Raw genomic sequence first — 16,072 nt, 5'->3', positions numbered from 1 at the left:
TGATGTTTAGCCACACTCAATTGGACATTCACCTGTAACTGTGAACACCAGACTGGCCAACTTGTGAACGTAACCTTCATGAATGACTTTCGTCGAGAAAAATCAATATTGATTGAAACGAACATTTCCGTGAGAAATTGGAATGTTCATGGTGTGTTTTGTGACATACAAGCTTCCACTCGTTTCTCTGCTTCAAGAACAAAAGGCTTTTGGGAATGGTGACCTATATGTCGAGCCAAATTCAGCCATTTATGACCTGGCGGGTGGGGTACTCTTGGCCGAGCAGCTGTGGAGGAAGCGATGAAGGACAAATGGAGCAGAACGCGGAAAGAAGTGGGCAAAGCATCGGGAGAAAGTACAAATGGTGCTTTATACGAGCTGTGTGTGCAAGTGCAACCATCTTGAGAAGGCCAGGCTTGAACCCTGCATTCTCTAAGGTCTTTGTCCACACCTGAGCACGAGGCATGTTTGTTTACCATGGCAAGCGCTCGCTTTCCGTCCCTGGATCTCAAAAATGAACCGAAATAGAATCTTAAAATCCTCAACGTCTTCACTGTAAAGGTTCCTCCTGCAGCCTGAGGCTTATCAAGGCCGAGGAACCAGGGTTCAACAATGGAAAATGGGTCTTTAGAAGGACATGAGTCAGTTTGTGTTGACAGAAAAATAAAGATAATAAATTTTATCAAGCAAAAGTTGAGAGAGCTGTGCACTAACTGTGATCGAGGAAGGTGGAGCTGAGGGCAAAGATGAAGAAGCTAACCATCATGGTAAAGAAGTTTAAGGTAGCCAGCATGGTAAACAAGGTGAAGCTGTGTTTGAAGATGAAGACGTTAACTGCCATAGTAAAAAAAAAAGGTGAAGCAGTGATTGAAGCTAAATAATATTCAGCTGTGGTTGAAAATGAAGCTGACCACCATGGTGAAGTAAGTTAAGCTGACCATTATAATAAAGTGGGTAAAGTTGCAGTTTAAGATGAAGGTAACCACCATGGTTTAGAAGGTGAAGCTAAGCACATGGTAAAGAAGATGAAACTCACCACCATGGTAAAGATGAAGCTCATAACGTTGTAAAGAAGATTAAGCTAGAGACACCATGGTAAAGAAGGGGAAGCTGCAGTTGAAGATGAATAAGTTAACCGCAATGGTAAAAAAGGTGAAGCTGTAAGTGAAGGTAAAGAATATTCAGCTGTAGTTCAAGGTGAAGCTAACCACTATGGTAAAGAAGGTAAAGTGAACCACCATGGTAAAGAAGGTGAATCTAGCCATGTGGAAAAAGGTGAAGCTAACCACCATGGTAAAGAAGGTGAAGCTATCCATATGGTAAAGAAGATGAAGGTAGCCTCCGTGGTAAAGAAGATGAAGCTCGCTGCTACTAAAATTCTTCTTGTGAAAGGCCTTTGAACACTTGTTTTTGGTTTGTAAAAAAGCCAACAGAGGATTCACAAATTTTTTTATTTATTTTTATTATTCACTATGAGGTCACATTGGTACTTCGATCCTCAAATGTAGTAGCCTAATGTACTCGTGTTGTCCATAAATTGTCTGATGAAATCCATGAATGAGGTAGTAAAGGGAGTGAAGAGGGATGAGGATGGGGGAGGGAAAGAAATAAACAAAACCTGATGGAAACATGGTCAACACCACCTTGTATTATAGCAAAAGCACAATCTTCCATGCAAACATCAAAATCAAAGCATTTGGTATTCATCGAAAAAGGCACACCTTGCACCTGTGAAATACCAAAACTGAAGAAGAATGATTTATTGGGAATTAAAGTCATTGGAGAGACTATTCACGAGTCTGTTTTCAAGTTAGAAACACGTGCTGAGGGCTCAGGTCAAGCCCGTAATTCCACTGGCATGGAGATGTGTTCTTTGGACTCGTGATGGCTTTCCGCGCCACACTTTCTAAAGGTTACCGACTCCTCTACGCGAAGATCCACTGCTGGTGCTTGTCACGTGGGTTGCATGGAACCAGTGACGGACTCTCTCCCCTGGCCGTCAGGCACAAGTCTGTAAGGGGGTTGTATATCAACTTGTTCTGCCGGGGACCAGGGAGGGATAACGAAACAGGCACAGATGTGAGAGTCTGCAAACAGCACTCAAAAGTTCTATTTTTATACAGAGACAAACACCCCCTGTGTATAAAGGTAATGCTTTCCCAAAAACAAACTGCACTGAGCTGTCTTTTTCGCTGTTTTGACACATGTGACCATTGGAAACGGCACAGCAGTGTTTCTTGCTTCCTTGGGAAGTTTCAACAATGGTTTATATACAAGCTTCCAACAGATGTAATATATCAAACTAACTTTGCAGCTTTTCCAACCAAAGACGGAAGGAAAACTATGCAACTGTACCCCACATTTATCCTCAAAAAGCTTATTCCAAAAGTTGATCCAATTGTAATGTTGAAGTTTTTTTTGTGATGGAGTCCATCAAGGAAACAAGGAATAGTTTAAAAGGGCATTACCAACTTAATCCTTTTATAAAGAGGTCAAGACTCATAAAAGAGCCAGATGATGGAAGTGAGGCAAATGCACATACAACAAAACATCAAGGAACAAGAAAAAGAGCAATCAGAGATTGCAGACCCTCGCCAGGACTTCTTTTGAGTGATGTATTTTTTGGCTTCAGGGTAAATCCAATATGGCTGTCAAACCATGTGGCCTATGATAAATGTGTGATCCTTTTGTTCCTCATGGATAGGCTATCATACGTGTAAAGTTTTTCCTCTATTTTTTCAGCCACTTCAAAGAAGATTTTTGAAGTTTAATTTTTTTTTCATAATATGGCTGCCAAAGCACGTGACTAATGACGTCAATAATTTTTTTCTGTGGACCATTTTATAACTAGATGACCCTCAAAAATTTTCATACCAATCGGATGTGGCATTCTGCATATGCAATTATGATGTCATAACGAGGGAACCTATGATGTCATCAAAAAAATCAAATTAATTCCCCCTGAGGAGTACTTGCGATGCGCCAAGTTTCAATTTTTCCTTGGTGCGGTTTCAGAGAAAGAGGTCCAAAGTTTTTCTGTTTTTCCAATATGGCTGCCACACCACGTGACCGATGACGTCAAAATTATCGTTAAAACATTCGACATGAGTTGTCGCACCAATGGTGAAAATTGTCTCAATCCAACAAGTGGTAGCAGAGAAAACACAAAACTTCTGTGTGGACAAACAGACAGACAAACAAACGGACTCAAATGTAATACCCTCTCCTCTGGCGAGGGGAACAAAAAAGGACAAGGGACACAGACAAACTGTCAAATGACAGACAAAAAGGCAGGCAGGATAACAGAGCATGCAAGAATGTGGAAACTTCTTCTTCGTCTGTGCAAGTCGCCTATTAGCAAGAAACATTTGAAGTCGAGTGGATCAAAATCAGTGTCACTGGTGTTGCTTTCAATGACGTATGCGAATTTAAATAGCATAAAGTGGAACAAAAGGGTATAAAAAGGCAGATTACGATTATAACAGAGCTGGTACCTGCACCATCATAGGTCAGAAGGAAAAGGTGAAAGTACTGTTTAGGCCTGTTACATTTGGCACGGCGGCCGTAGGGTCTACAAAATCTACAGCCACTAGCAATTATAGGGCGGCCGCAGTATTTCCACGGTCACACAATGTAGCAGTCACATATGTTTTTATTTTTTCGGGGAGCCGCACGGCGTATTTATAAATCGTGGAGACCGAAAACGTGGGGGTGCCGTACGGTCTTTGATTTGATGTCGCACGGTGACCTTAGGGCGGCCATCGAATTTTCAAGGCAGACGCAAGGTGCCCGCAAGGGGACCGCAGGGGGGTCCTAAGGCGAACATGCGGCCAGACGGACGGTAACGAGTGGGTTCTTTTTTATTTTATTTTATTTTATTTTTACCAGTTCTTTTTTTTCGGCTTGTCGAATTGCTACGGCCAACGTAGAAATGAAAAAAAGTTATAACTCCGCGCTATAATTCCACGGCGACCCCTACGGCCTGTAAAATATAGCCATACGGCGTAGGGCCACCCTGAGGCCACCTCAGAAACTCTGCGGCCGCCGCACGTTTCTATCAATTCAGGGGGGGTACGGCCGCCGTATCCTAGCCGTAGAGCAAATGTGACTTAGGCCTTACCTGCATTATGGAAATGAAATAACCAAGTGTGAGGCACACTTGGAATACTGTGGTCAGAGAGACATACAAGCAAGTCAAAGTGCAATCCAATGTAAAACACAGGATTTATCCAAAGAGGGGCATGACCTCTATTTCCAGAGGCACATAGATGTGTTTTGTGATGAGGACAGAAGCTAACCTGTTGGCGAGTAATGAGAACTCTTGATGCAGCATATAATGTTCAACCTTCAGCAATAAGGGAGTGACAATATTTGTACATTTCCCAAATTTCGCAAGATGAAGGATGACCTGAGATCTGCCAAATTGAGGCCCTGGAGGGAAGAGTGAGATTGGACGGATTGAGGAAGGAGATTCCACAAGTGGAAGAAAAGAAAAGGGGAGAAAAGGATTGGAGGTGAGTGAGCAGTGGGCCTTGAGTTTGGGTGTTTATTCAAGAAAAAGGTTGCTGGAAGAATGTGTGTGATCTGGAGAGTTTAGGAAGGGGTGGAGAGATGAAACAGCAGAGGAACCAACACTTGAAGAGACGTCATAGAAAAGAGAGGCAAACAACCTGTCTGTGATGAGAAAGCAGCAGGCCCTGTGCTTGTACTTCTTTGTGGGTGATGCTGATTGCGTTTGGATTCCATAACATTCAAGAGAGATGAATCAGAAGTGGGGGCGCCAGCCCATAGGAGAGAGAGCAGTGCTCCATCGAGCACGGGAGAGAGGCCATGCAGGCTGCGAGGTGTTCAAATTAACAAAAGGATTCAGCACAATGGAGGATTATCCAGTTTGCTGCTGATCTGCAGGCTATATTTAATATCTGGTATGCCCAGCAGATATCATGGCTGATGGTGGGCAAAGGTTACAGAGGAGAAGGACCTGGTGCTGCCAATGCTTTGGACATTATATTGGGAAACATTTTTGTAATGTCTATTGGGGGGAATGGTTATGGTCAGTGATTTTAGATTCGAGTGAATTGACCTCTTCAAGTGGGGGTAATGAATAAGAAAATTGTACACAGTGAAAGAAAGGGGTGGGACAGATGGAGGTTGAGTGCAGGAGGGGAGGAGAATAAATTATTTGGGAACATGAGGATGAGGGAAGGGGTGTTGGAGGGGGAATTCTGCCACATTATAGACTTCATATAAAGATGGCCAAGAAGAGCATACAAAAAGTCAAATCTATGATATCACTTCGAAGGAAAGGCAGCCCGAGTTATTTTTCTTTGTTATTTGTATACATGATCAAGGTTCTTGGAAGAGACAGAGCAAAATGGAAGAGAACATAATGGAGAGGGGGAAACACCAACATCGGAGTAGAAATCAGGTCAGGTATGGGAGCATGTGCCAGAACAGCGCGTCGCTGCGTCCACTTTCCACCGGTACTCCAGGGGCCTCCGTCTGGCCATCCCCCAGGCAGATGCCAGGCCCATCCCCATCTTGAGATGCCGGTCAACCTGCTGCAACCACGAAGCACGTGGTCGGCCCATTGGCCTCCTCCACTCAAGAGACTCCCTCGCTGAGAGAATCTGGTGAGCAGGATCAGCGTCAGGAAAACGAGCCACATGTCCATACAGTTGCAACTGACACTCACGGACTACGCAGGAAACAAATCTCATCCGAGTTTCTCTCGGCAACCGCTCGTTGGACACAAAATCCGACCAGCGATAGCCAAGGATTCTCCAAAGAGACCTGGTACCAAAGGAATTAAGTCTCTGTCTCAGATCCTTGGTCAGAGTCCAAGCCTCGCATCCATAGAGCAAGACTGGAAGCACCAAGGACCTGAAAACTCGGACTTTCGTCGTCCCGCACAGGTGCCGGCAACGCCACACCATGGATCCAGTGAATCCATGACTCCCCAGGCCTGACCCAGATGTTTATTGACCTCTGACTCACAGCCAGCAGAGACATGAATATCACTGCCAAGGTAAGTGAATCTCTCCACGACCTCAACATCCTCACCACAAACAGACACAGACAGGACAGCAGCATCCAAGATGTCACTGAAAGCCTGGATCTTAATTTTGACCCAAGAAACCCGTAATCCCAGCGGCTCCGACTCCTCATTCAGCACCTCGAGGGCCCCCAAAAGGATATCGAAAGTCTCCGCAAAGGTGACTGCATCATCTGCGAAATCAAGGTCTGAGATCTTGGGATTCCCAAACGATGCACCGCAGCTTTATCTCTCCGACATCCTCCCTAGAATCCAGTCCATACAAGTGCTGAAAAGTGTGGGGTCAGTAAACACCCCTGACGAACTCCAGTAACAACTGCAAATAAGTCAGAGATGGTACCACCACATTTCACAGCACTCTCAGTACCAGAGTAGAGTTCAGACATCAGATCGATCAGTTTTGGTGGCACCCCACGAAGACCAAGAATCCTCCAGAGGGCATCCTGATTCACTGAATCGAACGCTTTACAGAGATCAACATCGGCTGCAAGCATCCCCTGCCGACACTCTCCTCTGCGTTCGGTGAGGACCCGAAGAGCAAGGATACAGTCAATCATTGACCTCTTTGGTGTAAAGCCTTACTGCTCTGGATGCTGGTGCTCAAGCAGATAGTGGCGAACCCTATCAAGAATTATCCGAGCAAAGACCTTGTCTGGCACTGAGAGCAGCGTCACCCCTCGGTAGTTGTTGCAGTCTTGGCGATCACCCTTCTCTTTCCAGAGAGGAACAACAAGGCCCCTCTTCCAATCAGTTGGGATGATGCCTGTGTTCCAGGCAGAGCACAAAACTGCGTGCAACGACACGAGTGCAGCATTTCCACCAGCCTTGAGAAGTTCAGCATGGATGCCACAGATCCCTGGAGCTTTACCCCGTTTCAACCGGTTCACTGCAGCCCGTGTTTCCATAAGCGAAGGTGGACCACAGTTGATTGGAGGGTCAGCAACAGGGACTGTAACACCCTTGACGTCCAACTCGACAGCTGGTGGTTTCAGTCTCCTTGTACAACCGCTCCTTGTACAATCAGCCTGGTACAACCGCTCAAAGTAACCGGCCCAGTGGACCTTCACTTCAGACTCCTCTTTCAAGAGCCTACCACTCTCTGCTCTAACTGCAGTGCTCCGAGGGATGGGCTTGGATGAACGCAATGTGCGAATTCCCCTGAAAGTGGGACGAGAATCACTTGAGCACAGGTGATGCTCTACCCCCTCACAGATTCCTCACACATAGGCCTCCTTGTCCACCCTTGGTGCACGTACAGTTTTACGCCTCAGCTCCCTGAACAGCTCAGCTCTGCCATTCAGCCTGGCCTTGCGACTCTGGTCAATGGTATCCAGTGTCCCTTAAGAGACAAAATTCTTCTTTGCCCTGCGGTGAGTTCCAAGACATCCACCGGCAACATCAAGGATGGTGCTCTTGAAGGCACTCCACAACTCTTCAGGACCCCCCAAAGCACCCAGACCCCCCAAATGTCCACTCAGCCTGTTCGCAAACTCATCAGCTACCCTCTCATCTTTGAGCTTACCAACATCCAACCGAGGCTGAGATGGTGCCATTTTCCCGGATTTAAGGTGCAGCATTAGAGTTGCTACAACAAGCCGGTGGTCAGTATTGAGGAACTGAGCACTCTGCTCGACCCTGCAGTTCTGGATCATCCTCCAGCGACCATCAACGAGGACATGGTCAATCTCCTTTGCCACACTGCCAGCTTTGGAATACCAAGTCCAGTGATGAGCTTGTGGGCACTGAAACCATGAACCAGCCACCCTAAGTCCATGACTTCTTGCAAAGTCAAGAAACTTAGTGCTATTCTGGTTCATTGTTCCTGACCCATGGGGACCAATAAACGTCTCATAACCATCCCTATCCGTTCCAGTCGATGCATTGAATTCCCCGAAGACTTGACGTGTATCTCGTCTGGGGCACTGATCAACCACAGACTCGAGTGTGGCGTAGAATTCATCCTTCACGGTGAGATTACTCGCCTCAGTCGGAGCATAGACAGAGACCAGGGAAATGACACCTAAGGAATGACGAATCCTTAGTCTCATAATACGCTCTTTGACCGGTGTTACCTCAATTATCATTGGGGTCAGCTTATTGAACACAGCTACAGCAACTCCTTGAGTATGGCAACCATCAGAGTGACCAGACCAATAGTAGGTGTAACCACACACCATTATCTCGCCGCAATCCGGTCTCCGAACCTCAGAGAGTGCTGCAATACCGATGTCCAAACGCTTGAGTTCAGATGATAACAGAGACAGGTGATCACCCTCTCTTAGAGATAGGACATTGTAGGCACCCACTCGAAGGGACCGCCTCAGGTTAACCCAAGGAGACCGCCGTCTGGTGGACGACACCTCAGCACCATTCCGACACACTCTCCCGCAATCTTACCCAGGAATGTTACCCGATGGTTTCCATCCTATCATCAAGGATTGGGGGTCCCGAAGGCTTTGCCCCAATCCCGTTATCCGGTGAGCTGCCCTGCGAAGGGAAGCTGCACAGGAGGTACTCCCACTGAGTGGGTTTTCAGATTTTTTAGCATTTTTGTGTTTTCGGAATAAAGGGTTTTACGGTGGCTGGAGTGCAAATCCTGCCACCAACCTCCAAATAAAAAGTAACTCAACTGCAGGAGGACGTCCGCAGACACAGCTGGGCACTAGATATGGATGGCCGTTAGCTCACAAGGAGATCCTCCGCCCTTTGAAGTGAGCGTGAGATAAAGGGGATGGAGAGAAAGACACATTGCAATGAAGAAGCTACATACAAGCTGAATGAATCACAGCAAAAAAGAGGCAGGGAAAGTGGGGATGAATCAGAAAAGGAACAAACGAACAGAACTGACAAAAAAAAAGAGGTGAAGGAGAGGAGGAAAAAAAATCAAAATAACCTGGAAAAGGGGGGGGCTTGCAAATGGTAGTTTTATGGGGTTGAAGAGATCATGAGTATGGATGGGGGATGACCTGAGGTAGTGGTGAACAGCTGTCTTGAAGTCCTGGAGGGAGGAATGGGACTAAACAGACTGGGTAAGATGGTTCCAAATGCAAGAGAAAAGATGAACAAACAAGAGCGAGAATTGCTTTGCAGTGCATGTCCCCTACCGATGTGATGTTTTCAAAGTACTAAAAGCACATAACTGCGTGAAAAATTGACGAAACACCCTGAAACTCGAACTTGTTCTGTAACTTATCAGGATGGTGCAGCACACAGACAAACATGAGGTGGTTGTGGAAGGGAAAGCACAGCCAAAGGTACTCCTGGGGGTTAGGAGGTGGAAGGGTCGTACACGGGCAGTGGGAAATGGAATTCTTGACGGAAACTGCAACTCCACCACCAGAAAGTGATTCAGGCCTGTCAAACCATAAAAGACAATACACAACAGGGGGAGGGGGGGGAGAACAAGGAATTGGGGACATCCTGTGGGAGGAAGGATTCTGTGAAGTAGATAACATCAGGTTTAACAGTGGAAGCTTGGAATGAGAGCTGTCAAATTGGAGGGAAGACTTTGGATGTTGGAGGTTCACAGAGTGAGGGATGGGGGAGGAGGAGGGGGTGGGACGCTAGGGAAGCAGAAAGAGGGTGGGACACTGGGGAAGAGGAAAAGGGCAGCGCACTGTGGAAGTGGAAAGGGGTAGGACACTGGGGAAGTGGAAATGGGGTGGGAAGCTGGGGGAGCAGAAAAGGGACAGGATACTGGGGAAGAGCAAAAGGGGGCGGGGCACTCTAGAAATGGAAAGGGGGTGGGAAGCTGAAGGGGACAGGGTGCTGGGGAAGCAGAAACGCGGCAGAATGCTGGGGAAGCGGAAAGGGGGAGGGATGCTGGGAAAGTGGAAAGGGAGAGGGATGCTGAGGACGCAGAGAGGGGGAAGGAAGCTGGCGAAGTGGAGAGGGTGGGGAAGTGGAGAGGGTGGGGAACACATCAACTCTGCTTGTGCTTGATGCCTCAGAAATGGAGCAGCACATCCCATCGCATGGCATCACCACTCCACCGCCAATCTTTCCCATCCACCCTCCACACCCAACCCCTTGTATGTTTGGACCAGCAAAGCCCGTTGGGTTGTGTGAGGTGAGAGAGAGAAAGGGGGAAGTAGAAAGGGGGAGGGACGCATGTGGAGAGAGAGAGGGCACTGTGGCACAGGAGATGAAGAGAGGGGCCACGACACAGGAGAAGAGGAGAGGCCACGACACGGAGAGAAGAGAGGGGCATCAACACAGGAGGAAAAGAGAGGGGGCATCGACATCGGGGGAAAAGAGAGGGGAGAATGGAAAGCAGAAGGGGAAGAAGGTATTTGAAAGCAACGACGTGGGAAGATTGAAAATTTTTAAATTGACATTTAAAATTCCATAAATTGATGGAGTGAGGGGATCGGACGGAGAAGAATGGAGTAAAGGTATGAAAGTTCGGGCCTGAATGAATGAGTTAAGAATGAAAGATATAAATGGCATTTGATTATTATAACTTGAGGTCATTTTGAGAAGGAAGAAAGGGAAAAGTTTTGAAGCAGGACAGAAAGTGACAGGTTTGATGGGGTCAATATTTAGCAAGACGTGGGTAAAGCCAAGTAAAATAATTTCTTAGTTTGTCATCCCCACCCGCTTCCTTTTTGATGGCTGCCTCCTTTTTTGATATTTACTATTTTCTCTCCAGATATATAGTGTTACAAAATTCTGGAATCGTAGGTTAATTGTGTCACAAAATTCCTGAATCAGACTTTTATTCCAGCAAATATTCAAATTATAATCCGTAGTGTACTTTGTAGTTATAAACTCAGCGTTTTGTTGTCTCAACGACTGCATGCAGTGTATCCATACATACCGATTTTGTTACATTCCTCTCAAATATGTTCTTTCAATGCCTCTATTGTTCACGGCCGGTTGGCATACACAACTGATTTCAGAAGAAAAGAAAAAACAGAAAATAAATTAACCTACGATTCCAGAATTTTGTTACACCCTGTATTAAAAAAAAGGAATAATATTTAAAATGGTGTTCATTTGTGTATGCATCCGGAAGGCTGTCAGAAAGATTTTGAAGCCATGGTATGCTCGTAAGGTGTTCAATGGAACCCAGACTCTGGGGGACATTTACAACGAACTTGCAAATGGGGAATTCGACCAGGGATCGCACATTGACGACAACTACCAGACTGCTCAGGTCAGTAGTGCAAGTCCACATATATCTAGTACCGGTTGAATACGTACAAGCTTACAGGACAGCAGACAGTGCCACTGCTGCAGAAAATGTTGACTTATCAGGTATATGACCAACGTCATTTTTAATGGTACATTGGATGTGTGTTGGTGGTAGTGCTAGTCTCTTTCTGGTTGATGTCACCATGTGGTGGCCATCTTGGAAAAAATATCAACAATCTGGAAAATAGTGTGTTGGTTTTGGAAATGTACCCTGGAGTAAGGCATTGATGTACACGTAGGATGTCCTGAGAATGAGTTATTTAATACGTTCATGTGGCAGGTACATATTTGCCCCTAGTCAAATGGTTTGAGGGGACATGCGTTGAGGTTACGTTGTGTATCCCCGGTGTGATGTCTTCCACAACCTTAACTCCCCTCACCCCCTCCCACTATAAATCCTTCTTTCAATATCCCATCGGTCCATTCAAAATTCTCTGCTACTTACAATCCACTATCACTCAATTCTACTTACAATCCACCATCACTCAAACATCGCTCAATGAGACGGAAGTTGCCTAAAAGCTTGTCCGGAGAGTAATATAAAAAGCCCAGAACACAGTTTGGTTCGCGGTGGAGCTGCTTGTCCTGAGTGCGCAGCAGAAATGAAGCTGTTTGCCGTTGACATACCAGGGATTCCTGAGAGGATTTGCCTACTTGTGCTGGACGCCTCAGAAATGGAGCTGCATGTCCCATCGCACTGCATCACCACTCCACTGCCAATCTTTGCTATCCAACCCTCCCACCCCCCCCCCCTTGTATATTTGGTTCAGCACAGCCCCATTTGGTTGTGTGAGGTGAGAGAAGAAGTGGACCCCACACTCCGTTCTTTTTTTTCTCCTCAGTGCTTTTGTCTATAGATTGTTTGTTGTTCTTTCAAATCAGTCTCAGTTGTCCTTTCCACCATTGGTTGAGCATAGTCCACAAGAATTGTTAGCCGGGAAGTTGTACCCCACGTGATTTGCTCTTGTTAGCCAGCGTACACTCACTGTATCGCTCAACAGTAATCCGAGTGTGCACTGAGGGCAAGAAACTTGGTTAAATTAGCTCCTCAGGTGAACAAAGTGAGATGGATAACTCTGTTAGAGTTGATGAAGTTAATTGATGTTCAAGGTTGCTTAGCAACCTGCCGGACCGTGTTTTTCACTGCACGTCAGCCTACAGGAATGGGCATTCAGAAGGAACCACGGAGCTTTGCCTCATGGTGAACCTCAAACCCTGAGTCCGCAACAATATCAAATAGTAAGGCACCCCCTCCTGTTTTTTTGAAAAGCCCAGATGAGAAACTAATAATTTATTTTACTTGGCCTAAGGAGGCAGAAACTGTGGAATATGTGGTCAACAGAAAGCGAGATTGACAAACAAAACATCAGGTAAAGAAAGGGGTTTTATTTATTTATTTATTTATTCATTCATAAACAAGGCATGAGGCAGGAATTAAAGCGAGGGCGGTGAATAATGGGACAGAGGAGATGGAGGCAGAGTGAGTGGCAGAGCCTGAGACGCAGGATCGAAATAAAGAGAATGAGCATGAAAAAAATACGTGGGAGTCATAACTCAATACGAAGAGCAATCAGCATAAACAGAGAACATAAAATCAATAGCAGCACAAACGAATCCGGAATGATCACTGAGATTTTTGGAAACATATCACTCTGAAAACTACAAGAATCAATCATGACCAGAAAAAAAAAACTTCACACAGATGCAGAGGCTCATGCAAGTGCCGAACGGCAAAGGAAAAACAAAAAAAAATGAAATGGGCGACAATTCGAGCAAGTACCTTACGTAGGGTCCACCGCTGCTCGCCCGGCACGAGCATGCCGGCACTATGATGGCGACACACCTCAAGACACACGGCATCCAGCATGGCATGTACGCACAGGGGCCACTGCACATTGTGTCGCATGTCCCCCTGTACCGTATATTCAAAGTACTGTCTCCGTGTGCAGCAAGCCATTTCGGGAATATGGGAAGAGGTAATGGGCAGTGGTGAAACGAGCATTAAGAAGAGGCCATACAGTATTATCCAATGGGATGTCATTAAGATGGAGCAAAGCAGATAAATGACAACCTGCTTTGTGGGGCCACTACAGCCAACAAAGAAATGGCCACATAATATAAAGGGCACTTCCAAAAGCAAAATGATTTACAGATGGGATGTTGGTCACATAAGCCAGGTGGCCACACATGTGCAGGCTTTAGAGCAGGTTTCCAAAACCCAGGGTCACACCCCAAACTTGGGTCACGAGGGCCTTCTGATGGGTTGAGGATGATGACGCACCACTTGATCTTACAGCGATATACCATATTCAAACATTGCCAACTTGCCAACTTCTCACATCCCGGTTTTTGAGGGGAGTTTTCACGTCAAATGCATTTACTCCGACAATTTTATGGTAGGTACTGATACCTTTTGGGTCGCATGAGGAATGCGATTTCAAATTTTGGGTCGTGGACAAAAAAGTTTGCGAGCCTATGCTTTCGAGCAATGTTACTCAAACAGTGGGGCACGGCCCCCATGGGGGCCACACGCTGCCTGTGCCACCACAAATTCACTTACAAACAGAACTTGAAAGTCCTCACTTATGCCTAATGCTTCCACAATATTTTTATGCACATGTGAGGCTTACAAAAGGACACTCTGACAATGCCTTGTGAGAGTGGAAGCACGAAGTTTCACGGGTGGTGTGTAATCTGAGCCCTCCCCGGCTCCCCCCCCCCCCAATGAGAAGCATACCTGTGCAGCCGATATTTTCTGGAAGGTGCGAGATTTTGGCATTCAACATAAGCTGCCATGACAGAAGCTATATGGAGTAACAACAGATGGTGCACCAGCGACGATGGGTGCGACATCAGGGTTTCAAGTTTTAAAGCACGACATTGCTCCAAACGTCATTGGTCTGCACTACATTTTGCTTTGAGAAGCTCTTGCTACGAGAACCTTACCTGATGATCTGAAGGCAGTTTTAGACACAGTTTTGAAGACTACCAACTAAATCAAGGCAAATCCATTTAAATCACATTTGTTTTGCCTTCTGTGTCAAGATATGGGAGCCGTCATAAAATGCATCTCCTCCACATGGTACTGGTTGCCAAGTGGCAAGGTTCTTGACCACATGTTTGAGCTCCAAGCTGAGGTAGCTCAATTCTTGAAGTAGCATAAGAAGGTGGAGTTACTTTCAAAGCTTGAGAATGCAATGTGGATGTTGTAGCTGGTTTGTTTTTTAGTGGACATTTTCGGCAGACTCAACACGTTGAATATGGCAATGCAGGGACAAGACATAAATATTATTGAAGCAACAGGGAAAATTCATGCTTTCAAGGACAAGTTTGATCTTTTGGTGATGAAAGTAGAGAAGTCCCTTTTCACTGCTTTCCCGACAACTGCACAGTTTGAAGAAGAGTTTGAGGTGGACCCAGGTGAATTTAAGGACACAGTTTGTGCACACTGACACAAACACAAGATGGAATTGGACCTATACTCCCCAGAGGTCTCCGGGTTTCATAAACTTTTCTCCCTTATTCAAAACCAATTTCCATGTCAAATCGATGTTGTTGAAGAAGACAGTTCAAGTAGAACTCCTGGAGTTACGCCGGGATGGAGATGCCAAAATGCAACACGTATCAAGTGTGAATATAATTTACTTTTGGCTGAAGATGAGGGGCAAATACCCGCAAATTTTCAAGGCAGTCACACAAGTCACAGTGCTGTTTCGAAGAACTTATCCATGTGAACTTGCATTCTCGACTTTAGTCGTAATCAAAACTAAAGGCAGAAACAGGCTGAGTGACATCGAGAGTGACCAACGAATGTTCGTTGAGTAAGAGCATCCCCCCAATTGATATGTTTGCAAAAAAAGAAATAAAAATGGCCTCGGTTCCAGACTTTTTGTCACAGATTTTCATCGGTAAAGTTTTTTTTTTTTAAATAACCCTGCAATTAAAAAAAATACATTATTTTTTTTTCTTCAATTTCATATTACCAGGTAGTGCACAACCCACACTGATGTTGATATGTCAATTAAATACTGTATTAAATATTTATGTTCATTGTTTAAATATGCATAGTAAAATGGGTATGTTATGTAATACAAATAACTTTCAACACTATAAAAGTAGAGTAACACAAGTATTTGGTATGATGATTGTTTTACATCCATAACTAAAAAAATATTGCACCCATATGAAGACAAATAAAGTTTTTAAAAATCCCCCAATTTGGTTTTACTCCTGCAAGGGATGACAGGGGGTCGCGGAGCCCAAATTTTCGGAAACGTGAGTCGTCTGGCAAATTAGAGTAAGAACCACTGCTTTAGGGTATTGCAAATGACAACCTGTGTAAGCAACTTTGAAAAATAATAATAATAATAATAAAAGCATTTATTCTTTAAAGTAAGAAAAACACATATTTTGATTATGTTGTTTAAGAAATGTTATCTCAAATTCAAACTGATTTTAAAAACCTTTTGGGATATGCGAGAACTCTTTATACCTGATTGCCTCCAAGGCCATGGCACGGGTACAGTATGAGTGCTTTACCAGCTTGTCCTCCTTCCCCCCCAGTGTCCAAACACTTGTCCAATCCTCGATTCCGAACCTTGAAAAGGGGAAAACGCCATTTGTTTAGTCGTCCTTATTTCCCATTTCCTGATGTAAATGTGTCTAACTTTCATATCCGATAACAAATGGTTAACTTACAAATCAGCATGCATTTGATCATCATACTATTCGTCAAATCTTGCAAATAAAGAAACAAAATTCAAATTTTGTAAAAGGTGACACACGAGATTCTTTGCGGATACTATTATGACCAATTTGATA

The 16,072-nt window shown here is 45.1% G+C and overlaps 1 protein-coding gene across 8 annotated transcripts in view; it reads right to left on the bottom strand.

Annotated features, from left to right (window-relative positions):
- Positions 1–1,624: 1,624 nt before the first annotated feature.
- LOC147027374 (polypeptide N-acetylgalactosaminyltransferase 6-like) overlaps positions 1,625–16,072 on the bottom strand; it is a 50,345-nt gene continuing 35,897 nt past the window's right edge. For 6 of the 8 annotated variants that reach the window (XM_085876731.1, XM_085876735.1, XM_085876730.1 and 3 more), the window contains 3 exons: positions 15,744–15,848; positions 13,032–13,184; positions 1,625–2,039 (listed from right to left, as the gene is read on the bottom strand). In XM_085876731.1, coding sequence (XP_085732857.1) covers positions 1,926–2,039; positions 13,032–13,184; positions 15,744–15,848 — 372 coding nt within the window. In that variant the 3' untranslated portion in view covers positions 1,625–1,925. Of the gene's footprint in view, positions 2,040–13,031; positions 13,189–15,743; positions 15,849–16,072 lie in introns of those variants that run through there. The other 2 variants (XM_085876736.1, XM_085876737.1) reach the window with 2 other exon arrangements.

Source organism: Eptatretus burgeri, chromosome 4 (genome assembly GCF_056783735.1).
Source record: "Eptatretus burgeri isolate ZD-2024b chromosome 4, Ebu_testis_v1, whole genome shotgun sequence".
Taxonomy (NCBI): Eukaryota; Metazoa; Chordata; class Myxini; order Myxiniformes; family Myxinidae; genus Eptatretus; species Eptatretus burgeri.
This window is presented reverse-complemented; position numbering and strand designations above follow the sequence as displayed.